Below are 27,864 nucleotides of genomic sequence, written 5' to 3'. Positions count from 1 at the left end.
ATGTGTTAATTAGCCATTTGCATTTTTCACTTAATGACATTTATCTTGGCTCTTGTTCATTGGGTGTCTCAATGTATTTGTTGAGTAGTTTAAAGATATCGGTTAAAGATATATTGTAATATCATCTAGAAAAATTATTCTCAATTGTGTTATCAACTTTATGAGGATTTTTGAAATAGTCAAGACTTGAAATTTGCTTAATCAAATTATTATCTTTTCTATTGTCACATCTTTAATTGCATTATATTTTAGAAGGCCTTTTCCTATCCAGAGATTGAGAAATATTTTCTCCCCCTTTTTAGATTTATAAGTGGTTTGATTTTGTAATAATTAAATTCTAAACTATGTGTTTGGTTTTTCTCTGTTTTGTATAGTAAGGTTCTATATTGATTGAGTTATATATTTTTCCCAAATAATTGATCAATTGGCCTAATACCAAGCATCCGTAAAGTCCCTTTGCCTTTCTCTTTTAAATCCAATCCCAGGGATTCTTTTATAGAACAATCCTCAGTCTTGTTGTGATGGTTTCCTAGGAAGCATTTCTTATCTCCTGGCCTCTTGGCTATCATGCTTTGTCTTACATGTGACTCAATGATATCATCTCATCATATCCCAATCATTTGTATTTCTTTTGGCAGAGTATTCTATTTAGGTTGAGTTACTCAGCAAGATTGGGAAAGATGATTGAGGTTTTTTAACTCCCAAGGAGCTCAATTTCTTTTCACATCACAATAGCCATGGCTAGAAGAGCTTGGAAGAAACTGCCTGCATCTGTGACACAGAGCCAGATGCCTTATCACTTCAAGCTGTGAGGCGGAGTTACCCCCCAGGCAGCTTGATGAAATGTGGTTTAAAATTCTTGGTTATTTCCACATGAAAACCTAAATTAATTGAAAAGATATTTTAAGGCTTCTCTGTGGTGTGTTCTTCTTTGTTACATTCTGGAAGGCAGAAAAAAAATGTTTCGCAAACTGCTATCTATGCTCTTGGGTAGCTCAGGAACACAGGAAAGTTGGAGAGAAACCACTTGGGAGAGCCATAGCCATCTATTATGGCCACTCACAATTGATTCTAAAAAGTGGATTTGATACTTAGAGGAATATTTAATCCAAATAAAGACCATGTCATTCCAAATACTAACCCATCTCTTCCCTGAGACTGATCTTAGGAGGCAATATTTCAAGAGATAGTGAACTGATTCCAGATGTTTTACTTTTAGAGTTTTAAGCAAAAGATACATTAAAAATTGTTTTTATTCATATATACATGCTTACACCTAAAACTTATATCCAGCAAAAACTTCTTAACATCTTCTAAAAAGAGGTATTTGAAATGAGAGCAATAATCTGAACTTTAGGCTATCAGATTTAAAAGATAAATACTAATTAGGTTAAAAAAAATGACTGTTAATAGATAGTTTTAGCTCCAATGCATACGTATTACAGTGTTCTATTGCTTCTGCAAAGTAGTGAGTGATCCTGGTATTATTGTGTGTGGCGTGGGGAAATAGTTTAATGCAGTTTGAATCACTTACAATAAAAGAGTTAAGTACAAAAATTTTAATGTTGAACTCAGCCCCCATCTTCAGCATATGGTTATGATATGTTGTAATTCATGTCTGTGAGCACGTGTTCTGCTGGCTGGCTCAGTACACTTGTGCCAGGGACAAGAACAGGGATCTCTTCTGTCTGGTCAGTGACTTTGTTCTACCGGTTGTAAATACTTTCAACGTTACCCCTGCATATACCTCTAGAAAAATCAGTGAAAAGGTATATGCATAAACAAAAGCATTATTCTTTCAATATAAATTATATTACTTGAGATTCATTTATTTAAATGAAAACAACATGTTTTATGATAATGGTGCTGTTTTGTCCATGTTGAGAATATAGAACACTTTTTATGAAAGTTAAGTGTTTGTGATTAAATGTTTACTATTAGGTTTTATTATATTTAAAATTTTTTAAACAATGGTGAAAAGACCTAAGTTTAATATATTATGTCTACCATTTAGAAATCTTAGTTATCTAACTAGTTCACTGAAAAATCATTTTTTTATGTAGCATTTATTAACCGAGACTTTAAAATAGAAGCTTAATTAATCCAAATCTCCATAGAGTCAGTGTTGCCCTAATATATGACATCTATTTTTACCCTTAAATTTTTCCCATGAGAGATCCACCCCTCTTTTAAAAAGCCACATCTATTATTGGTAAACAAAACAAAACAAACAAACAAAAAACACCACAAAACATGGTGCTAATTTTGAAGTGTAAAATTATAGACAAATAAAGTGAATAGTAAGAAATACCTTATGGTCCCCACCCAGACCTTGAGATTGTGAACAGTAAATATATCATGTGTCCTTCCATTCTTAGTAATTGTTGTCCTAAGCAGAAACTTGAAAAAATTATATTTAGGCCAATGATATCACCAAAAGTATATGTCTGATTCCTCCCTAGCTTATCAGAAATATGAAGACTTTCATAAGAAGAATGTAAGATTCACATTTCACCAGAGGTTAGATTGAATCAGTAGGTTTTGTAACTTCCATTAGAATATCCCCAAAATGAATTAAAACCAGAATGTAACATGCCCAAGTTCTTCTGATGTGGTTTGGCTTGTGAGCCATTGACATTTAATTTTAAGCAACCCTTAACCATTGCCCAAATGGACAGCTCCTCCTTATCTCAGAACCTGAACATCAAGTTAAATAAATCTGCAATGAATATTCTGACACCACAATAATACCAAACTGACAAGCCTCTCAAGAATAACCTGTAGAGAATAGCATCCTGGTACCATCACTAGTTGTATTAAAGCTAATTTTCAAGATAGCAGGAGGGGGAAGTTAGAACAATGCAGGGTAGATTGGAAGTTCCTTGTCCTGTGTGGCAGCTCCTGCTTTGATTATTTCTGGACAAGCATAGGATGAAAGGGCTGAATTGGTCATCAGGTCATTGCCTGTTACCTCTTCAGCATCAATCTCTCTCTTGAATCCCGCCAACTGGATGCTCAAGACACAGTGTTCCCAGAAAGATGGTAAAAGTGAATTCCCTTAACCATCACCCTGCTCAAGATATATTACAACCTGGGCTCTCAAGGAACAGAATATCTGGAAACTCAGTAAAAAACAAAACACAATAATGCACCTCTTACAGAAAATATGCTTACTTCCTGGTATGTAGCAAATGTTTGAAAAATACTTTCTGAATGACAAGGTGAGAGCAAAGGAAGGAAGTGGCGATGGAGGTTTGCAGTTGGAATGGGGGTCAGAAAAGCTGCAGAGAAGAGAATCAGCAAGGAAATGACTTCAGAAAGAAAACTGGTGCCATGTTGGTGTCCATAGACATCATGTTATGCTGAGGCCACACCAGCTAAACTGTGCCACAGCCCGAGGGACTCTCACCGCCTCGCTCCCCTCTCCCACAGCCCCCGCCTGCTGCACTGAGATTTTTATACAGATTGATAGCTGTTCATAGCAGCAAGTCTGAAATGGCAGGGACAGGTTACTGGTACCTTCTAAGCAAGCAAGCAAGCAAAAAAACTATTCCTGAAACAATCCAGTTAAAATTGGATTGCAATTGGTTAAACACCATTAACTTGGAAATTATCATAATGCTTCATTTTCCAGTGAGTCCGGGTAACAGACATTTCCCTATCCTTTTATAAGAAAACACAGGGAAAGGATTCACAGTATGGATTTCTTCTTGGGAATTTTAGAGCCTTCAACATAGGCACACAGGGACTCTCCTGATGCCCTTTAAAAACCTGCTTACAGAAAAGCAGCTACCTGTTCAATAGTCCAATCCTGGTGCATCTTTGGGTTTCAGAAGAGGTGAGAGACTAATTATAGGTCTAAAAAGAATAAAAATAATTGGATTCTGCAGCTAAATAATTTCCTTGTTTTTTTTGGCAGCACATAGTGTACATACAGTCTTTCTATCCTCTTAATAGAATATGGGTCTAACTCAAATAAGAACTCCAAGAGAAACTTTGTTCCATCCATCTGAAGAGTGAAATATTTTCTATTTGTCCTTGTAAAAAATTGTTTTAAAAAGTAATCTCAGCAAAATAAATGATAATTGGAATAATGCAACTCAAAGGCTCAACCCAGTGCCAGCCTTTCTGCTATAATGGGATGTCTCCCTGAAAAACTTCACACTCAGCAAAATGGGCGTTACATTCAGTAAAACAAAGCATTCAAAATTCTCTGGAGCTGCATACACAGCTCTAACAAAAACCATTATTCATGCCCGCAAAGATGGCGTGGCTCCTCGACCAGTGCTCCCATGGGACTGGAGGTCGCTGCAGCAGGCATTTGGAATTCTGAGAAAGGAGAGCCCATGGACTGTCAACCCTTTCACAGGATCAGGACAGGTGGAAGTAAGGTGGACACACGAGGCAGTGCTATGGGGCTGATTGTCCCTCTCTGCAGAAGGCTCCTGTGTACAAGTGCTCATATTTAATTTCCTTATGAAAAAGGTGAAAGATAGCCTACTGCCAGTGCAACATCAAAGCTGAGATTTTTTTTCTCCCTCTTGAAAGTTATGCTTCTATTACTACTTTCCTCCTCCCCTTGCCTGGGAAAAATCATATACAAATTATATTTACAATATTTTCTCTTTACCGATGATATATGAGCTATGCAGTGCAGGAGCATATGTCGAAATTGAACAGATTGTTGATTAAATTAACTTTTTATAATCATAAATGTATTTCATTCATGTAAGAAATTTGGAAAATAGAGAAAGGTACATGAAAGAAAATTACTATCAGCTTATAAAAATAACTACTGTTGGGGAGTCAGAATTCTTGATGTTGAATCTATTCCTCTTTACTATCTACAACACAACCTCCTTACTTTATTGTCTTATAAGTTTTTTAAGTAATAAAATTTCTCTCTTAACAGCAAAAAACAAAAAAACAAAAACAAAACAAAACCAAACAAACAAAAAAAACCAACAACAATAGTTTGGGTTTTTTTTTTTTTAACTACTGTTTAAAAAAAAACAAACTATGATCTATTTCCTTCTGGCCTTTTGTCTATACATATTTGTTATAAAATCAGGTTATGTTGTGGTTACAAATTTGTATCCTTTGTATTTACAGCATGCATATGTTTCTACTTTATTAAATAGATGTCAAAAACTTGAACCATACTTTATTCAATAAAACCTCTGTTTTTGAATAATGAGATTGTTTCACATTGGAGAATAAACACCCTTACACATAAAATATTATTTGTATCTTCAATTAGTTCCTTAGGCTAGGTTGCTGGGCGTCTTAATCCCTTAGGGCTACTCGAACAAAAATGCCATGGACTGGGTGGCTGAAATAGGAAACATTCGTTTCTCACACTTCTAGAGTTTGGGAAACCCAAGATCAAGGCGCCAGCAGGTTTGGGGTTTGGTGGAGCTCACTTCCTGGTTCACAACCGGCCATCTTCTTGCTGTCTTCACATGGCGGAAGGGTGGAGGGAGCTCTCTGGGGTCTTTTTTATAAGGGCACTAATTCCATTTATGAGGGCTCCACCCTTATGACCTAACCACTTCTCTAATGCCCCACCTTCTAATGCCATCACATTGGTGAGTAAATTTTAACATATGAATTAGGAGGGGCACAGCATTCAGTCTAGAGCTCTAAGTCAATATGTAGATTATTTTAAAAATAATCTGATAATAGTCAATTTTGTTCATTTATTTATTTTTAAACATAAGGACCTTAATACAAGAAGAAAAATGGCCAACAGTAAGCTTGGTATAATGGCACTTCTTTATTATGGAAAGGTCATTTATTAAAATGGTAACATGTTTGCTAAAACCGGTTTGGCTCAGTGGAGCGTGGGCCTGCAGACTGAAGGGTCCAGGGTTCAATTCCAATCAAGGGCATGTACATTGGTTGCGGGCGCATCCCCAGTAGGGAGCGTGCAGGAGGCAGCTAATTGATGACTCCCATTGATATTTCTAACTATCTCTCTCCCTTCCTCTCTGTAAAAAAATCAATAAAATATATATTTTTTTAAAAATAAAATGGTAACATGTTAGTCTCTTTTGCTCACAATTATGTTGTATTTCATTCAGCACATCCTGATTTATCAACAGGTCTAGTAGGTAGAATATATGTACTATTCATGGACTTTAAATTAAGCATCAAGAAATTGAAGTCTCCCTGGCTGATGTGTCTCAGTTGGTGGGAGCTTCGTTCCATGCACCAAAAGTGATGGGTTTGATTCCTGGTCAGGGCACATATCAGATTGAGGGTTTGATCCCTCTTCAGGGTGCATGCAAGAGGCAACCAATTGATGTTTCACATCGACATTTCTCTCTATTTCTGAAATGAATTTTTAAAAGAAGAAATTGATGTCATGTTTACCTCTGTAACTCAACCTAATTCTTCTCTATATCATTTGTTGCCTTTCTCTTATTTTCTTCCCATGTCTCTTCTTTGGTTTCACAGTAATGTATCTAGTGATGATTTCCCTTTGAAGTTCACACTATACCCATCCCTAGTTCAAGTAGTTCTATGATTTCAAAACTTCCAGTGGAACATCAGAGGCAATTTGGGAGAGGTAAAAGTGCATAGTCTCCTGAGAACCGCCCTTCTAATTCTGAGGTTCCTTGTGCAAAAATATGTACAGAATGTTAAGAGTACAGGCTTTGGAAGTAGACATGTCTAGATTAGATTCCAAGCTCAATCTTCTTGGGCAAGGAAATGTGTGGTGTCAGGAGCTCATGGTGTGTGTGTGTGTGTGTGTGTGTGTGTATGTGTGTGTGTGTGTGTGTAGTAGTAGTAGTAGTAGTAGTAGTAGTAGTAGTAGTAATAGTAGTAGCAGTAGTAGTAGCAGCAGCGGCAACAATTGGGTGTACTCAAACAATTGATATTGTTTGATTTAGAAAGATAATATGTATCTTAACATCTATTTGAGAGAGAAGGTAAAGACAGAGTTTGATGGGTTACACCTGAAATAAAGTGAAAATTAACTAGCATTCAACCCAGAAGATTTCATTTCTTTCCATTGCAATTTCTAAGTAAACTAATGGGAGTTCTGAAGAAATTGCTTCTGTCAAATCTTTGGACATTTATGGGGAGAGTTGTAAAATAAAGTAGAGGCAGATATAGGTGTACTACAGATCTTTCCAACTACTGTTAAACCAGTGTCTTGGGAGACTTCACTGAAGACAAGAAAGGGCTACTTCCAGTTCCTATTATTTTTTTTATTAGCACTAAATCAAAACTGACTCTTCCTTTTTTTTTCAGCCAGCATATGTCCCAAGGAAACTGATCCCAATAACAATCATCAAGCAAGGTAATTTTATGAGTCTGCTCTGGATATGAATTTATAACAATTTTAATATACTTTTTTAATTGAGTAATTCAACATCACACATATTTTTTCAACTTCTCTGGTTATTGTTTTTTTCAGAAAATGTTTGAAGTAATCAGTATGGCCTAGTAAATTAGAAGTTAATAGGTAATTTTGGCTCTTATACCAAGAGTCCTAGTCCTGGCAAGTCATGTTGTTTGGACAAATAGAGACAAAGCAATCATAAGTATTCAATTCTAAAAATCCCATTAAATATGTGTGGCTTAGCTTAGTGTTAAGCTAGCATTCATGAAGGAAATCATTAAGAGGATATAAATGAATGAAATTAAAACTTTAGGGAAAGGTAAGACATCCAGGTTTCAAGAATTATAATGTCTTATTTTATTTCATTATCCAGTTGTTTTTGTTTTGACTCTCAATTTTTAAAATTATTATTTTAAACACATTTTTAAAATCTTTATTGTTGAAAGTATTACATAGGTTCTCCTTTTCCCCTCATTAACCTTTTCTAGTCCACTTCTGTCTCGGCCCCCACCCCAGGCCCTCACCACCCCATTGTCTGTGTCCATGGGATATGCATATATGCATACAAGTTCATTGGTTGATCTCTTCTGACCCATCCTTCCTTCCCTTCCCTCTGAGATTCAACAGTCTGTTAATGCTTCTCTGTCTCTGGGCCTATATTTATTCATCAGTTTTTTTTGTTCATTAGATTCCACATATGAGTGAGATCATGTGGTAATCTTTCTCTGACTAGCTTATTTCACTTAGTATAATTTTTTCTGGGTCTACTATATTATGTCCAGAAAGTTTCTTGGGAGAAGAGATCAGGGACTTAAAATTATTCTTCATTTTAAGAAAATAATGTCACAAGTGTACTCTGAAAGTAGGGTCAATTAGAATTGGAATTATCCAATGATTCTTTGCTTTGAGAATATATATTAGTATTTTCTAATTTTTTAATTTATTAGGCCATTGCCTCATTTTGTGCATTAGTTAGGAAATTTTCAGCTTCTTAGAATAGGACACTTTATGATAAAGTAGTAATAGCCTTTCAGTATTTATAGACATTGGTGTTAAGGTAAGATGCACCTTCTAGTCCTTTCATTGGCTCTGTAGTCAACCCAATGAGTTCCTTTTTATTAATTGAAAAGTTAGTTCAGTGCTTCTTCGGTGCAGATGACTTCACATTATTAGCTTCTTACTGCTTTCTGACTATTTCCCCCAACACACACTATTATCTTTTTTTATTTCAACAGTAATTCAGAATGTTACCCACAGAGCTTCAATTAAACCCCCAGATAGGACTCCCATTGGAGGAACGATACTGGGTGAGTAGTCTTGAACTCTAGACCAAGAGAAAGTCAGGCAATATATATATATTAGAGCCTTTATGGAATTTTGCACTGTGAGTAGATCTGTTAAATTGATGTTGATTAATTTCCTTTCAATATTTAGGATCCTGGCTTTGTTTATTCTAGGCTAGGAGCCAAGAGATGCTACCTCTATCCCAGTGTGTTAGAGAATTAACTCTAGCTCATGCCTAGTGGGAATGATGAAACCCATCCTACCTATCCCACAGGGTTGTTGCAGTTATGAAGGAGTCTTTGTTATATTGAACTTCTCTCTTTTTATTTTTTTATTTCCCCCCTTTATTGATTAAGGTATTACAAATGTGTGCTTATTCTCCCATTACCCCCTACTTCCCTCAATCCTGCTCTCACCCTCACTCCCTGTTGTCTGCATCCATTGGTTATGCTTATATGCATGCATACAAGTCCTTTGGTTGTTTATTATTAATAGTGGTATCCTTTGTTCACCATAACATCTTAAGCATCCACTTTACAATTTTTAAGTCCATGGATTAAAAGTCAGAGGATTTTAGTAGTTCAGTTTCAAATAAAAAGATTCTGTTTAAAAAATACTGTCATATTTTTTCCAACATTTTAAAGTTGTGGTTAATCATAACTAAACAAAATAAGTGCAAAACTCAATATTTACTAATATCTGCCACTCTGAACTTTATTTTATGGCATGATGCATTTTCTTTCTCTAATCTGTACTTCTGTTTTCTTCCAGTTCACCTTGTTATTCCTGGTCTTAATGAAACCACCGTAAAACTTCCTACATCCATAATGTTTGAGATTTCAGATGCAATCAAGACACAATTAGGTAAGCAGCAAAGTTCTATGATTGAACTTTCAGTGACCAAGTATTAGAACTGATAGTCTTAGAATATCCAAGGAATCTACAAAATGAGCTATTTGGGATCTCAAAGTAAAAGTAAGGGACAGACTGTACTGTTGATAGGAATGTAAAGTGGGATAGCCTCTATGGGAACAGTATGGCCACTCCTCAAAAAAATAAAATTACCATAGGATCCAGTAATTAAAGGGAGCCCAGGGAACAATTGTGGTGATCACTGAGCTTAGTTGCTGCATTTGAATATCAAATTAGTTTGATATTCAGACTTAATCAAGCATCACACACCCTGAAGAGCTTGTGAACAGACTGCTGCTCATTCCCCCCTACCTAACCCTTCCAGACTTACTGATTCAGTAGGTCTGAGCTTGGGCCTAGGAATCTGCATTTCTTACCCGTCGGTGATACTGATACTGCTGGTCTGGAGAATGTCTTGGGCTATTGATAAATATGAAAGGAGATGATATAATGTGATAGAAATTGAATAAGACTTAAAAATGCAAAATATTTTCCCTAAAGTAGGTACTAACTAAGAACTTCAACACTTACATAATCAACTCTTCACATTTTATGGATGCAAAAACAGAGGCCCAAGCCCCTGTTTGGTAGCACTCAGTCAACAAATACTTGTTAAGCATTACTCTGTGCCAGATAGCACATTACTGGGTCCTATCATGGTGAGCTACACAGCACATCCTGGGACCTCAGACTTATTTTTCCCTTTTTCCCTCATTGGAGACCTAACCTATTTATTTTTCTGATGGTAGGCAATCAGACTGTATCTGTTTTAAAAATTAAGAACTCCTAAGTTCTCCTTAACTGTTAATTTTGAGAACTTCCTGGAAGAAGGAGGAACAAAACTTAAGTGGGTAAAGAACACTTAATAGGTGGTCTATTAGACTTACAGTTTTAGAACAATTTTCAAAGCTTATGCATCACCATTTCCTTAAGATGTCAAAATATTTGCCAGTAAATATTTGTGATTTTTGTTCAACCCTTACATTTTTACTGTAAAATATTCATAGCTGTCAGAATGGGTTACCTCCAAGCGCATAGACATATGATCCTAGGCTTCATATCGTTAATTCGTACATCAGGCTTGATCATCTCACTTTTAACTGCAAAACCCTGTGACTCAACTCCACGTCATCTGTACACTGTACGCAAAGCCAGGAAGCTCCAAATTCAGTGCCCTCAGTGAACCTGTGTTTGGAATCAGAGCTCGGGACTTTTACACTCAGACCTGTTCTCTGTCTGGAGCCTACACATTACCTTACTCCTCACCTGGAAACTTGTTTGGAAAGAGAAAAAAAAAAGGAGCCAGCCAATCTCTTATTGATCTGGTCCCTATCTGTCTCTCAAAACTACAAAACCCAGGATGTGAAGGAGACTGAAAATGGGCAGTTTTCTTCTCAGATCACTGCTGCCAGTTTAGAATTAGATGTTTCATCCCCTAGTTTTGAGTGATATTTCCTTTTTTTTTTTTTTTTCAAAGTTCCACAAGCTACATTAATATCAATTCAGGTGTTTTGTATACTTTAGATATTCAGCGATTTTGTTTTGTTTTTATTTTGTTTTTCTGATATAAATCACTAAGCCTTCAGGATTGTAATTTTAATAGGGAAGAAATGGTATGTGAATAGTTAAATATCTCTTTAACTTGTATTTCTGGGGAAACACCTGTCAAATTTAACACTGGCCATTTTTATGCATTGAAGAGATTGATAGTATGTTTGAAAATGTACAGTAAATCATCCAATGTAACATCTTAACAGACTGTATTCTAAAAATTACATTTTAAATTTACTGTAATATTTTAATGCAGACATAAGCAATTTTTCATACTACTAAGGAAGAAATAAACTTTCCTAGGGTTATTTATCACCACAATTCAGAAAAGTCCAGTTTTTTGATGGGGTAAATCCGAAAAATAATATCTTCATTCCAGCAGTGTCCATCATGGGACATTGAGAAATTATTAACTTTTGTTCTAAGAGCACATGGTGTGAATAATGAGAGATATAAACAAGAAAATTAGTATTACACCCACATCACCCAGGGATATACATAGGGCTTGCCAAAGTCAAGACTTAGCTTGCCAAAAATTAATGGAAACAACAGTGTTGGGAAAAAAAGGTACAGAAGAATCAGAGAGAGAAAAGAAATTTCCTGGGTTTCAGGTCATTCTGATGGGATTTTGCTCCACTGGTGCCAAGAGTGCACTTGTACGTAAATGATATGGAGGAATGTTTGGGTTTGATAGGAAACATAAAATCCCCCCATTTAAATATCTCTCCATCCACCAATTTCTCTATTCTGCAAGGCAATATTTAGAAATACAATATGCCTTTGTAAGGAATTGGTGATGTGTAAAGAATACAGTTCTCTCTCAGGAACATAGTTTACCCTTTTTGCTTCTTTTCAGCCTAAGGTGATTGCCAACTAAGGGCATGTTTAGAATATAAGAAGCTAAAGCAAAACAATTTAGAGCATTCAGGAAAGTCTATGGATGTTAAAATACATTAGTAAGTAAGCAAGTCAGTAAATAAATAGTCCTAGTCACCCTGGCAACCATCAAGAACACAGGATGTTACACAGGGAGGAGAGGATGAGCAAACGTACCCAAAAAGGATCAGAGGATACTGAAAGAGAAAAGACTCTTAAAGAGAAACCTTATAATCTTACATTTGATAAATAAAAGCCAACACCTTCCTATGGCACATCCTGAAAATAACAGAACCAGGACATGCTCATAAAAATTTGTAACCCGAATGGTTTTTCCTGTGCGAACAACCACAGTGCTTCTAAACAAAAAACGGTGACTACAAAAAAGGGCAGGAAAAAGGGTTGATCAAATTTAGAAGTTTTAAAAATAGGATTTTTTTGTAAAATTATACTGGATTGGCATTTTTAGTTATTCTAGAAATAGAGTCCTCTCTCTTTATGCCTTGCTAAATTAATTTGAACAATGGAATCAAATATTTCTCTTTTTTTAATAGATTTTATTGATTTTTTTACAGAGAGGAAGGGGGAGAGATAAAAAGCCAGAAACATCGATGAGAGAGAAACATCGACCAGCTGCCTCCTGCACATCCCCCACCAGGGATGTGCCTGCAACCAATGTACATGTCCTTGACCAGAATCGAACCTGGGACATTTCAGTCCGCAGACTGACGCTCTATCCACTGAGCCAAACAGGTTCGGCTGGAATCAAACAATTTCTGCTGTGCAACTTCATGTGCTCATGAATCCAAGGCACACACATGGCTATTAGATATGATAGGGCAAGTATATAGCACTCATGACACCTATTTCTAGCATTTTAAGTCACTCCTGAAAATAATTAGCTCTATGTAGAAATATACTGAATGCTTCTATAACACAGATTAAAAATTGATTGGCTTCTATTAACGTTGTAAAAGGGATGATTTTATAACTGCCTTTGTCCATCACCAATAAATATTTCATGTCAGCTGAAAAGAAGAAAATGGTCTTTACAGCGGGGATGTGAACTACAAAAGGAGGTTACAAAGTTTGCATCCTCAAAGAACTTTGAGAGAACAGGTTAGATCAATAGTTCCCAACAAAGAGCAGTTTTGTCTCCCAGGGGAAATTAGGCAACGTCTGGAGACATTTTTGGTTGTCACACTATGCACATGCTAGTGGAATTCAGTGGTAAAAGCCAGAGGTGCAACTCAACATCCTGCAACATAGGAAAGGCCTCACACTAAAACATTATCCAGCCCAAATGTCAATAGTGCCAAGGCTGAGAAACCCAAGATGTTCCTGTACAGCCTTTGGACTCTACAAAATCCCATCTAGCTATAATCAGTTCAAAGTGACACAATCAGGGTATCTCAAAGATTAATTTTTTCATGCCACTAGACCAGTGGTGGCAAACTCATTAGTCAACAGAGCCAAATATCAACAGTACAACGATTGAAATTTCTTTTGAGAGCCAAATTTTTTAAACTTAAACTTCTTCTAACATCACTTCTTCAAAATAGACTGGCACAGGCCGTGGTATTTTGTGGAAGAGCCACACTCAAGGGGCCAAAGCTCTGCATGTGGCTCGAGAGCCATGATTTGCCTATCACTGCACTAGGCTGTTTCAAAATATTATAAGCAGGTTATTGATTTTGGTGTGAAAGAGCTGACTCAAATTAATCCTTAGTGCATTTTTAAAATGAGAAATATCTTAATCATTGGGAAACTCTGGTATAGAAATGTACTTTGAAAAAGAATACCTACATTTTAGAAGGAAGTTTCCTGAACAGTTGTCTGAAGAGGGAAAAATATATATTTTAATCTTTACACTAAATCCCCTCAGTGACCAAAACAATAGGTGTTTGTTAAGACATGGCTCAAATAAATTACTGTCGGTATTTTTTTTGCCACAAGTATTTTCAAATAATTTAGTTTCCCAAGTGTGTTGCTTATGTTTTTTAAAAATATCTGAACCTATTGCATGTTTTACCATGTATAATAATGGAAATTTTCTATTCATTGATTTTTTTAAAAATTAGGAGTACTTCAATATAAAATTCCAGTGAGTATTTGCAATGCAACATATGCCTTCCAGAAACTCTATGAATAAGAATGACTTGAGAGTTATCCAAGTGTTGGGTTGTGATTTATTCCTTCATTCCAATGCCAACTTAAATCTTAATTATTGAGGGTTCAAAGAAGCGATTCTGAACACTGTCATCCATTCATGCTAATCCCTGGTAGAAATGCACAATAAATGTGTTGACTACCTGGTGGGAAGAGATAAAAGCAGAATAGATTTCTGGAAATAGTTTGTTACTTGATTATGTTTTGAAAGAATTGTATTTGGACACTGTGTTATAGGGAAGTGAGGTAAACTGTTTGTTCTCTCTCTCTCTCTCTCTCTCTCTCTCTCTCTCTCTCTCTCTCTCTCTCTTTCTTTCTCTCTCCCCCGCTCTCTCTCTAGCTAAGAATGAAACCTTGGCATTACCAGCTGAATCTAAAACACCAAAGGTAGAAAAAATCCCAGCACAGCCCATAACAGGTAATGAGATCCCCATATTGTTCACTTGCAATAAGTAATATTTTTCTAATAGTAAATGCTTGATAAGACTGTGCTTTTTTCCAGTAAAGAGCCAGTAGGAAATTCATTTTGATCGATAGCACAGAACAATAGGTGATGTGATTCTAGGTCTTTAATCTAATGTCTGGAAAACCAATAGCTGCAAAATGAACTACTGAATCATATAAATAATATGTAATATGGAAACTATATTTTTCACTCTAAGTGAAAGCTATTACCTCAACATTGTGAAATAATCTTATACTAAAACGTAATGCCTGGTTTTGGTGTTTTCCTTTTATGTGAAGACATGAGGCCATTTTTCATTTCTCCACTTTCACAAGTTGTCTTTTGAGCAAAATACCATGATTAACCTTCACAAATCCATAGCTTGAGAGCTATATCATTGAACAGCAATGTCTTTGGAAGATTAAAAATCCCAATAGAGATAATATGTAATTGTTCAGTAAAAATTCTTTAAAGAGGAAATGTGGAATGCATTTTCCCCACAATTTATCGGCCGTTACTAACAAACATTCAGCATTTCTCCTATGAATGAACTGCCCAAGTCAAGCCTACTGGGGACACATTATTCTCTGAACTACAGTGATTTGCCAGAGCAATACCACCTCATCTAGGACACAGTGAAGCAAACATCTGGCAAGAATTTCCCCAAATCCACATTTAGCAAAGTAACTCCAATTTAGAGTAAAAATTTTAACCCATAAAATTGCTATAAATTGAAATATTAGTAGTTTTTAGCTTGTACTAAATTCTTAGATTCATAACTGATCCAGAGGAGTTGAATATTGGTGGGGAAAATAAAATAATGTGATTTCAAGAAATCAATTCAAATAGGGATATTTCTGACAAGCAAGAAGTATGTGGCTCTGCCTAAAGGAGAGAGATGGACCTTCCATCCCTCACCTTCATGGCAGGTGGGGCAGAGGTCAACATTATTCAGGAAGCTGAAATGATCTGAATGAAACTCCTAGGTAGTTTCTGATTTCAATATAATTGTCCAATGCCAATAAAAACATAGGCATGATTTAGTGGATGACTGCAACTTCTTTTCTGCCCCGAAGATTCTGCCCATGGAAGAGTCTATAGATTTCTTAGTTCTCTGCCAAATCTTCCTCACAATGTTCCACTTCAGAAACACTTAAACACCATAACTTATTATTCAGTGTTATTGTGTTACCACAAGTCCTTAGCCATGCAAAAATTCTAGAATTGTCTAGCTCCCAATTCACTCCAGATCTTAGTGATCCTGGTTCTTATTTCTTGAACACTATTTAGCTGAGGTCTTCTTTGCTTTTGACCTAGCATTTGCATCTTTATCATCATTTCAACCCAGTTCCAACCTTCCCATGTTGACTGCAGTTTGAAAGAGAGAAATCATAGAATGTAATGGTTCTCACTAAACCTTCTTTGCCCCGGATCATTGTTTTATTTGCCTATTTATTGATTCATTTAATAAACATTTATTATGTGCTTGTTTACTATATCCCAGACATTGTGCTAAGCCTTGTAGGTGAAGAGAAATAAAAAGGCAGATGAAAAAAGAGTTATGATTAATCTCCTAAGTGCTTTCATGAAGGTCAGTTCGGAGTGCTTTTTGTAACACATGGAAAGCAGACCCAATCTGGAAAGGAAAAGTTGGGAGCTATGTCAGGTCAGGCTGTGGCACAAGCAAGCCATGGAGTCCTTAACATACATAACTTGAAAAGTAATGAGCTGTGCGCCAGTTATTTATTCCAAGAGGCCCCAATGTCTTAGGGTCTTCGGTTGCTTCGTAATTTTATATTAACTTATAAAGTTGTCTTCTTTACTTTCCAGTGACTCCTGACTCAGTTCTAGGAACCACTAAATCCACTGTGTCTAGTGCATTAAATATTTCAGAAACAACACTGGGTAATTCTAAGAAGGTTTTTTTGGTTTTTTGTTTGTTTTTTGTTTTTTTTTCTAAAACAAACAAAACCCTCCCAGCACTCTAGAAAAGAAAAGTAACTCAGTACCTTAGCTTTCCCCTCATCTCTCACCTCCTTACTGGCAGTAGTTAATCGTCTTATTTCTTGGACCAATTTCATTAGCGTTAATCACTTGCCTTGATCCTGGTGAATGATGTTCGAGGGAGCGCTGGATGCTAGCAGCTAGCTGCACACCTTTCCCCCAGTCTCCCAGGACGTACAGAAGCACAGATTACAGCCTTTTATCCCAGGAGGCTTGGAGAGGTCGGGGAAACCTGGAAGTCTTGACTGTGTCCGTGCTTTCTGTTTTCAATGGCTTTTCCAAGTCTTATGTGTGCTTAAAATGAGGAGAACCCCCAAAATGTCATGCTTTCTAATAAGAATTTCATGTCACACCTGTTAGCTGCTTCGTGGCCCAGGAGGCTCTTGTTTGGTTCTCTTCAAAGAAAAGCAACGTCATGTGTTTTGTTCTGTGCTTGTGATGTTGACCATCATGCCTCACTGCAGCCCTTTGAAAATGCACCTTCAACCTTGAACAGCCACGTCCACCTTTTCCAGGGAAAGCCAGCCATGTTCTTGAAAGGCATCAGCTGCCGGTGCACACTCTGTGTGAGCACGCATCACAGGATCACGGTTAAGCCACAGTGTTGAATCCCAGGTCACACATTTGCTAACCGAATTCTTCTTTATTTTAGTTCTCAGCGAAAAGACCCCGGAAAGATCGCCAACTATTCTAATACCTAGGTTTGAGTTACCACTGAGCACTCTAGGTAAAAAAAAAAATTTAAAATACTACAGCTTATTATTACCTTGCAAATTTTATGCATGCTTGAAGCCGTCCTTAGGCTAATTTATTTAAAGTTATCTCCTCACAGGAAAGAAGAAACACTTAGCTTATAAAACAATAAGCTCCTCAACACCATGGTTTTAAATGTTATGAAATCTTTATAATTTAGGGTCCTAAAGAGTCTCTCTCTCTCTCTATCAAATCCTTCAGCTATTTAGAATTCTTCTAATTTCTTTATGAACGCAGTATAAAAAATTTATTGGTGGAAGTGAGCTTAATTATAGAGCCATGTGGTCACTACAATTCTATTTTTAAATGCTAGTAGATGGACATTTGCTAGTTCAGACATGTTTGGTACTTGATGTGAGTCTACATGAGCACACATACACATAGCTGAATAAATTAGAAAACAAGTTTAATCAAAATTAAAAGAAGAGCTCAAGTATAATGTCTGGTTATAAAAACCAGAAAAGGGAGCTTTATTATTATATATCATCCAATGTTGAAAACAAGATTAAAAAACACTACTAAAAGTCCCTCTTAATGTGAATAATTTGCCTTTCTGTGTTTGTTTATTGCTTTAGTAAAATCTTTTCTCTGTTACAAGTCATAACATTTCTTATGTGTTTCTTTACAGCTCCGAAAAGACTTCCAGAATTTCCTCAGGCAAAAACACCCTTCCCTTTTGAGAAACCTGGGGGCGCCTTGGGTAATAACAGCACCTGAAACCTGGTGTTAGGATGTGGGTGATGAGTGCTTAATTCTGGAGGCCACATTCCCTGGGTCCTATCTCTGCAAACCTCAGTGAACTTATGAATTTCATTAACTTAACCAGACAAGTGTTGATTTGGTAACGCAACACAAACAAACAAAAAAACATATATTTGTCTGATTGGATTTTTTTAAAATTTGGTATTAATCCTCACTCTATCAATTCCACATAATTCATGAAGTTAGTTTTCTGTCCTCAAAAACATTGAGAGTATGATACCAACCGTTGGTCTCTCTCTAGTCACTAACCAATTACATGCTCTCAGGATGGGAACATGGTAATTTCTTCTTGCTAGACAATGGCTTTTGATAGAACGAGTGTGTGCTTTTCATTGCAGGATTCTCATAGTCAACCATACCAGCGACCTGTTTCTGTTTCTTTGTCCTCCTCAAAAAATTTTCAACAAATTCCCTTTCTTTTTACTACTATAGCTTCGAGTGAAAAGCCATGGATTGCACCTATAACTAAAACATCTGAAGATTCCAAAGTTTTACCACCTCAAACTGGTAATTGCATTCTTTTAAAAAATAGACTGAAACAACAGTACAGGCAGTCCTTGGGTTACATCGGACTTGACATATGTCTTTTGGTGGTTACATCTCCATCTCCCATGTATTTATTTAAAAAAAAAAAAGTTTCATCATTTCAATGTATGTACATATGTGCTTTATGTTTTTTATTATTTATTTACCATAAGTAAAAGTCAGGAATTGTTATCTTTCTTTTAAGTTTTTTTACTGTTTCACTTCATTACTGCTGTGTATGTACTCCATGTGAGTGATGTAGATGCTTCTGTAGGTGTGTTCCGACTTACGGCGAAAATTGCATTACGTCGCGCCATAGGAACGGATCTCTGAGGTAACCCGAGGACTGCCTGTATTGAGTTTCTCATTTTTATCTTTATATGGTTCTTAATTGATTATCAGTATACTTTGTAATAAATGGTAAAGCAATAATTCATTCTTATACTTAAATAAATCTCTTTTTTTTCTCTCAGTACAAAAGCAAAATGTTTTTGCATTTGTTTTAAATATCTGTATTTTAACATCTGGACATCTATTCAGATCTTTGGCTAGAAGATAAACTATGCATTGGCTCATTGAATTCCTAGAGATCACTTTAGTGCCATGAGGCAGAACCAAAAATAAGAAGCATCATCCTAGGTCAGATTTAACAGTGTGAATGTAACGTTTCCCTTGCAGGTAGATATCTGCTTCTTTTCCAGCAATGAACCCATTTTAGTGACAATGATTGCTATTTATTGAGCACCTTTTACATGCCAAATGTGGTACTAGGTGCGGTACTAGGTGCCTGGGAGTGAGCGGTATGACTTGGGGCCCAGGGGCCAGTGATAGGACATTGCATCCAGAGTCCAACTTTATAAAGGCTTCCCAGCCCCTGCGTATCCTCAGGTCAGCTTTGATTTGCTCAGCAAGGAGCAACTGAGCTTGCAGGTGGAAATCAGCAAGTTTAGCTGATTGGGGTAGGGCAGGTGACTCTCATTGCCCCTCATGCAATACCTTATATTTGCCAACAATGAATATTTGAGAGCCTGCTATGTACAAGATATTATTACCGAGCCCTAAAATGTATAAGCATACTGTGATATAGAGGGAAGACCATAGGTCTTGGAAGTAATAATGGACTTTTTTTTCAATTCTAGCTTTCCTGCTAAGTGTATACTTTAGATATTTTAATTCTACATTTCTGGGTCTTAGTTTGCTCTTTTATAAATTGCGGCAATTGACTTTTTTTCTTCTGAGAATTCTTGTGTTCCACCACTAAAACTGATTAAAGGAGATAGCTCTCCTTTTATGAAAATAGATTTTTCTCAATAAAAAAATTTTCTCCTGTGTGTCTTTTTTTATATCTAATAGTCAACTAAAGAGGATGGATATTCAGCATTTGATAATTATAAAACCTCAGAAGCCACTTAATGTGATTACCTCCATTATTTTTATTTTACTTGCTTGTATTTTAATTTTTGTCTATTTTCTAGTTGTGGTTTTGGGAACACATATAGTATATAATGTAGTTAGAAGTTCAAGTAATAAAGTTATATAACCAACATTTTGTGGAAATCTCCAGTAAAGAGTCCAGCAGGCCTGGCCTCACTCCCACATACTTGATGAGCATCACATCTCCCAAACCAAACACTCACTGGACTAGATGAACTCTTAGGTCCCTTTCATCTCTTAGCTGGAATGGTTTGAGAAAGGATGAGAATGAGCCTTCAGATGCATAGATCTTGGTCAAATTATCTTTTCTCAGATATCTGCAGTGGTCTCAGATCTCAGCAAGAAAATATAAGGATGTTCAAATAAAGTAAGCATGCCCTAACCCAGTGGTTGGCAAACTCATTAGTCAACAGAGCCAAATATCAATACTACAACAATTGAAATTTCTTTTGAGAGCCAAATTTTTTAAATTTCTTCTAAAGCCACTTCTTCAAAATAGACTTGCCCAGGTCATGGAATTTTGTGGAAGAGCCACACTCAAGGGGATAACGAGCCACATGTGGCTCTGGAGCCGTAGTTTGCAGACCACTGCCCTAACGAGTTTGGCTCAGAATAGAGAGTTGGCCTGTGGACTGAAGGGTTCCAGGTTCGAATCCAGTCAAGGGCATGTACCTTGGTTGCAGGCACATCCTTAGTAGGGGGGTGTGCATGAGGCAGCTGATTCATGTTTCTCTCTCATCGATGTTTCTAACTCTCTCTCTCTCTCACCCTTCCTCTCTGTAAAAAAATCAATAAAATATATTTTTTAAAAGTTTGTTAAAAAAAATAAAGTAAGCATGTCTACTATTATAATATCCACTAATTTTCTCAAGTGGGAAAACAGTTGAAAGTTGGCTAAAGTTGTCAGCCAATCCAGAGAAGCCTCAAATTGGGTCTTTCTAAGCCATAGTTACTCTAATCACTGATGCAGAAACTTTACTACAATTACTTACTGTGGGTGTAAAAGTACATTTAGCATTCCAGATCACTTGAATCCAGGTCCTGAGTAGAGTTTCATACTGTGTTCCATTAGCTATCACACTGTGACTATGGAACAGCCATTAGTCTAAGGGCGTCTGTGATGGTTTATCTGCAACACTAAGGCAGGCCTGGCCTCACTCCCACATACTTGATGAGCGTCACATCTCCCAAACCAAACACTCCCTGGACTAGATGAACTCTTAGGTCCCTTTCATCTCTTAGCTTCTGTGCTACAGCACAGGAGACCCAGGATCCCCACGGTCTCCCTTGAGGAACCTCTAGTATTTTGTTTGTTTGTTTGTTTGTTTGTTTGTTTGTTTTTTATGTCTTTGATTTTTCAAGAGCAAACTGATCAAAACCTCAAGGGAACCATATGGAGTTTTAATGCGTAGGGCATGGATTATATATAAAGTCTGAATTGAACCAAGTATTGGGAGTGGGGGAAATTGGTTGGGAAATGAAGATTGTAGAGTTCCAAGGAGACAAATATAGGTGTGATTACAAATCCCATTAAAAGCAGAGTTTTTTTGCCTTTAGTTTCAGAAAAGAAATATTCTGGTTTTGCCCTTTTGGAATATTACTAGTGGCTATGCAGTTTTATTATTCAGCTGCCTCACTGCTGCCAGGGCAATTTTAGGCCGCCAGAGAACTTCTAACTATTAACTGCCAACCTTCTTTTGATGAAGTGTTGGGGCTTGTCCTGGGCTGTAACAGCACAGCTGGTAATTACTGCAGACATGACCAGTAGCCCCAGGAACTCCTAGCCTGCCCTTACAACATTTAATTTGTGCATCCATGCTACTCAGTGCGGTCCTTGGACCAGCAGCATTGGTGTCACTGGAAGTTAGCTGAAAGGCAGAATCTGGGGCTCTGCTCCAGATCTACTGAGTCAAGTTCTACTATTAAGATCTCTAGGTGGCTGAAATCAGTTTGGCTTAGTGGATAGAGCGTCAGTCTGCGGACTGAAAGATCCAGGTTCAATTCCGGTCAAGGGCATGTACATTGGTTGTGGGCACATCCCTGTTATGGGGTGTGCAGGAGGCAGTTGGTCGATGTCTCTTTCTCATCGATGTTTCTAGCTCTCTATCTCTCTCCTCTCCCTTCCTCTCTGTAAAAAATCATTTATATATATATATATATATATATATATATATATATATATATATATATATATATAATAAAATCTCTAGGTGGTCTTGCACATTAAAGTTTGAGAAGCACTATCTGTCACTGAAGTCTGTAACATTTCACATGGTATAGATTAGAGTCATCAAATGTGGTTAACTGTAGACAAGAGAGCTCAAATCAATATAAGATTGGTTTCTCAAAGTGGGTGATTCTTATCCCTTGTTTTTGCTACTGTGCAAAATGCTTACATCTAACTCTTATATAGGAGTTCCATGGCATCTTCCTAACAGGTTAAATTTTAAATTAAAATTTATCATATGCATTATTTGTGACTTAAAGAGTTGATATAGCTGAAACTGGTTTGGCTCAGTGGATAGAGTATTGGCCTGCGGACTGAAGGGTCCCGGGATCTATTCCAGTCAGGGGCATGTACTTTGGTTGCGGGCATATCCCCATGAGGGGTGTGCAGGAGGAAGCTGGTCGATGTATCTCTATCATCGATGTTTCTAACTCTCTATCTCTCTCCCTTCATCTCTGCAAAAAAATAAATAAAAATATATTTTATTAAAAAAAGAGTTGATATATAGTCATAGCACACTTTTATTGATTTTAGCATTTTTTTGTTTCTTTTGTGATTGATTTTGTGTGAATTTATACATGTACTAAGGGTATCTATTACCTATTTAGTTTCAATGTATAAGATTATTTATTTTATATTTCAACTAACATGACTTTCAAATGTAATTGTTTGGTGAATTAAGAAGAGAAAGAGGTAAAGATAGTATTTGAATGCTAGTCCATAAAACCATTAATTCAATTTGCAGTTGTTATATCCTTTGAAGAAGACATATATTTTAACTGATATTAATGATCTTATTATAGCAAAATTAACATAATTTGGTTTCTCTTTTGGGATACAGTGCATCTATACTTACTATATCAATTCCCTTCACTCAAAAACTACCAGGAACACACCCATATTTGAACAAAGTTAGGTTTACTGACTCATTGCAACAATAGGAATTAAAAAACTGTGAGATACTGGGAACATTTAAATAAGATGGTTTTGGAAAGGACTTATTATAGGATTTGGTCTTCTGTTAGGTGATTCTGGAGAGGTTCCAAGGAAGAGAAACTTTGTGGATAGGATACTGTCAGAAAGTGGGGTAATTCTGTGATTGAATATCTCAATAATTACCTTTTTCTATCTTATACATAACTTCAATTTGACTATACATAGCATAATAATTTATTTTTATTGTTGAACACTATTACAGATATCCCTTATTTCCCTGCCTCTTTGCCTAACTCCTCCCAGTTCCATTCCCTGTCTTCACCACAGTATTGTTCATGACCATGGCCTATGCATATATGTTTTTAATAATTCCTAATGAGAAGACAAGAAGAATGGAGTGAAGCTAAAGTTGTGATTGATAAATAAGCAACAGTTAGTCATATTAGCCAGACTGTAGGGACAGTCATTTTTGTGTTCATTCATTTGTCTGTGTCCCATACAATTAGAGAGTGCTCTTGTTTTTTGTCTCCACTCATCTTAGTCACTAAGTGGTTGTTTGATATTGGTATTCTTTAAAATTGTTGATGTTCAGCAGAAGAATACCAAGCCTAGCTGTGAGCACCAGACCAGCACTGAATGCCAGTGTCTGCTTTTCTCTTTATCAACCATTAAACATGATTTATCAATACCATTTGTAAAATTCATTTTGCTTCCATATTTACTACATTTGTTTTCCACATTTACTTCATATTCTGTATTAAATCATTAGAATGCACAATCTCCAAAGAATTTTTGTATAACTTTTGAATATAAAAAGCTATGTGGAAATTCTAAATTGCATACTAAATTTTCAAATCCCTGGGTCACTTCAATAGTTTATGACAAGAGTGCTTCAGGGTATTTGGAATTTGGAATATTCCAGGAAACCTGAGAAGTATAGTCATCAAGCCTATTTCCCCTAACCTTTCATTAGTGCTGCATTTTCTGATCCCATTATTTGAATTGTATTTTGTATTAAACTTTCTCTAAACTACATTTAAATAGGATTGATAATTTTTTAGTCTCTTGACAAGTCCAACTCTTCTTAAAGTATAGAAAGGAAATTAAAAAAATCTGCTCTGCAATTATGCCAGAATGCCAACTTGTTTATAAAGTCTGCATTCGAAGAAAGCTGACCACATTTTAGAAATATATATTTTAGTGCTTGTGACAATCATTCAGAGAATTCAAACTCCCTGATGATAAATAGAATTGGTCTGTGTTCTATTGGAAGGTGGCCAGTTGACTATGATTTTTGTGTTATTATAGAGTGAGTTCCAGAAAAGTTCTCAGTACTTTCCAACCCCAACCCCACCCACACCCACACCTGCACCCTACTGAATTGTGCACTGCATGTATATGCATGTATTTGTTGCATTTCTTCTTCACTGGAATAATATAATTCTGTACATACTTGGCAGTTTTCTATTAAGAGATTCAAAGAGTTGTATTTATACCATCCTAGTAGTCTCTTAGAGTTCCTGAAAGCAAAGAGAGTTATTTTCTTTTATCTTAAGAAGATATGAGAGCCGAAGCCGGTTTGGCTCAGTGGTAGAGGGTCGGTCTGTGGACTGAAAGGTCCCAGGTTCGATTCCGGTCAAGGGCATGTACATTGGTTGAGGGCACATCCCCGGTAGGGGGTGTGCAAGAGGCAGCTGGTCGATGTTTCTCTCTCGTCGACATTTCTAGCTCTCTATCTCTCTCCCTTCCTCTCTGTAAAAAATCAATAAAATATATTTTTTTAAAAAAAGATATGTGAAAGACTTGCCTTTGAATAGGTAAAGGAGCTAAAAATATATTCTCATTCATTTCTTTCTGAATTTGTCCAATGAACCACTCAATGTTAAGCTATGTCAGATAGCTTGCTTTGTAATTTTCACTGAATAGTGCAACAGAGAAAATCAAATATTTTTATTAGAGCCAGGTGCCTTCTAAATTTTTAAAGAAAAAAACAAGTGGTCTGTAAGGAAGGCTGACTAGTCCCTGATGTTTATTATCAATGTGAATGTGACCTCTAATCTGTGAACTATAGGATGAGACAGAGCTGGGTTAATAACTAGCTCAACTATTTACTACTTACGTGGTTGTAGACAAGTAATTTAACCTCTTAGATCCTCAGTTTTCCCATTTTTAAAGGAAAATAATATATAATTTTTTTCATTGGATTGTTATGTCTTAGAAATAATGTATAATCACTTCATCTAATTCACAGTACATAAGGGGTACCCTGCTACCATTTTCTTACTACAGCAGACTTTTGCATTGAACGCATCCTCTTCCCGTCACCAAATTTCCTGAATTGCTATAGATGCTTAATAATAATAACAATAAATTATTTAATTAATGAAAAGAAGGAAGAGAGAAGAAAAAAATACTGTCAATCTTATACACATATGAGCTTATTAAATGATTCTTGGGTTTTCATTACACCCATGTAAAAAATTTTAAGGAGAATGCCAGGACCGGTTTGGCTCAATGGATAGAGTGTCGGCTTGGGGACTGAAGGGTCCCGGGTTCGATTCCGGTCAAGGGCATGTACCTTGGTTGCGGGCATATCCCCAGTAGGGGGTGTGCAAGAGGCAGCTGATCGATGACTCTCTCTCATCGATGTTTCTAACTCTCTATCTCTCTCCCTTCCTCTCTGTATAAAATCAATAAAATATATTTTTAAAAAAAAAAATTTTAAGGAGAATGGAAAGGACATGTGCTATGGTATTAGGCGAACTTCGCAACCCCATGGGAATGGCCTGATGTCCTATTAAGCCCATAGCATGGCTGGTAAATTATATCACTTGGCCATTCTGTTCAGTTGGAGTGGCAGCCTGTATCCTTCTGTGAATTGGGCTCAGGCCCTGTCTAGGCTCAAGGAGTAAAATTGATGCCAAGACAACTTTCTGTGTTTTCTGTGGGCATTAGGGTTGAGAGAAGCAGCATAAATGCTATGCATTTACCATCTCTCAGATGGGACATGTGCATGATTTCTAAAGCCCTGGTATGGTTTGAGGGGGCGGATGGAAATCGACTTTCTGTTTCTAGCTTGATAATGCAATCAGTGTTAAGGCTCCTTAACTTCTTGATTATCCTCTTAAAAGACCATTATTTACCGTGCTTCCCCAAAAATAAGACCTACTTACAGATTTCCTTCTGAGTGAACTATAAGGCATCCCCCGAAAATAAGGCCCCCTTAGGCTCTGTCTCAGAATGCTATTGCTAAATGTGAGAGATTTGGTCTACTGATTCTGAAAGAAATGGAGTTACAAGAAATTCACCAGGAAATTCAGGCATTGGATTGTTATGATGATGTTCCAGAACATGATGACATGATTGTCATTGAATAAATGAGTAAATTCTTGATTCACAGTTTGTCTGGTTTGTGTTGACAACTACCGTACTACCGTACCGTATACAGGTAATAAATTTTCTTTATTATCATTTAACAATAAATGTGTACCGTATTCTTCTTCATGGAAAAATAAGACATCCTCTGAAAATAAGACCTAGCGCATCTTTGGGAGCAAAAATTAATATAAGACACTGTCTTATTTTTGGGGAAACAGGGTAGTACCAGGAGGAATTTAAAGCCCAAATAAAATATTAAAAAAATAATAATAATCCCAGGGTGATTCAGTGAGTTTATTTTCATCTTTAGAAAATTCTCCTGTCTGTTCTTCCCCAACAGTGTCCAGACAAACTGATTTTCTCCTCCAATTATACTGTGACTAAGACAGTGACTTCTTCTGGCAAAATTATTTCCCCTTGGACAATAAATAGTTATCTTTAGGGGCTTCTTTTTATATTCAGAACTGAGGATGGTAGACCTCAATCTTTTCATTAGACTCCATTAAAGAGAACTACCTTTAAGAGTTTATCACCAAGTATTTTCAATGTTTAATTCTTTCAGTATTTTGTAGAGCTGTAGTAAATTGCTAAATGCACTTAAGCTCCTTCAATTACCTAAAGGTTTGAAAGTTGAACTGGTCAGTGTGCCTGAGGAGTCCTATGCTGGATAGAACATTTTGACCCAGGTAGTTTGCTCAGGGTAGCTGAAAAGAGGTTGAACTCTACATTTGCATCTTATTGCCCACTGGTCAGGTGTTGATTATTGTAGTTCTGGCCCACCCACCTTAATTAAGCCCTAGAGAGAAGAAAAAGTAGGAATGAGTGGTGGTGGTGATGCTTCAAAGGCAGGAAAACAGAATTCACGTGTAGTAGATGGTTTACAGATTTCCTGTGGCCTCTTAAAGATTTATAACCTCAGCCTTTGACTTTACTTCACGAGCAATTTTTTTTTTCCAGACCGTATTTTCACAAATTTCAGGATTAATCAGAAAGGTATTTTATTTTCCTGGGAATTAAAAAAGCATTATTTCTTTATTGAAATAATGATAACTCTGTGTGCGGTGTTTATAAATGTTTTTCTCATCATCTGTTTGTTTGTTTTTTAAATAATCCTGTTGTATTTTCCCATTGCCTCTTTTTTTTAAAAAAAATCTTTATTGTTTAAAGTATTACATAAGTCTTCTTTTTCCCCTATTGACCTCACCTCAGCCACCCCCACCCCCAGCCCATGCACTCACTCCCCTACTGTCGGTATCT

The 27,864-nt window shown here is 36.5% G+C and overlaps 1 protein-coding gene across 36 annotated transcripts in view; it reads left to right on the top strand.

The window, feature by feature from the left end:
* The window catches only part of ABI3BP (ABI family member 3 binding protein), a 237,401-nt gene that overhangs the window by 101,218 nt on the left and 108,319 nt on the right, over positions 1–27,864 (top strand). For 33 of the 36 annotated variants that reach the window (XM_084875413.1, XM_084875434.1, XM_084875433.1 and 30 more), the window contains exons 7-13: positions 7,261–7,309; positions 8,587–8,658; positions 9,407–9,499; positions 14,484–14,561; positions 17,245–17,319; positions 17,974–18,045; positions 18,540–18,614. In XM_084875413.1, the coding sequence (XP_084731539.1) occupies positions 7,261–7,309; positions 8,587–8,658; positions 9,407–9,499; positions 14,484–14,561; positions 17,245–17,319; positions 17,974–18,045; positions 18,540–18,614 (514 nt within the window). The remainder of the gene's footprint in view (positions 1–7,260; positions 7,310–8,586; positions 8,659–9,406; positions 9,500–14,483; positions 14,562–17,244; positions 17,320–17,973; positions 18,046–18,539; positions 18,615–27,864) is intronic. The other 3 variants (XM_084875411.1, XM_084875410.1, XM_084875404.1) reach the window with 2 other exon arrangements.

Source organism: Pipistrellus hanaki (assembly GCF_964339955.1).
Source record: "Pipistrellus hanaki genome assembly, chromosome: 2".
NCBI lineage: Eukaryota > Metazoa > Chordata > Mammalia > Chiroptera > Vespertilionidae > Pipistrellus > Pipistrellus hanaki.
Note: the sequence above shows the minus strand (reverse complement) of the source record. Positions and strands in the feature narration are given on the sequence as shown.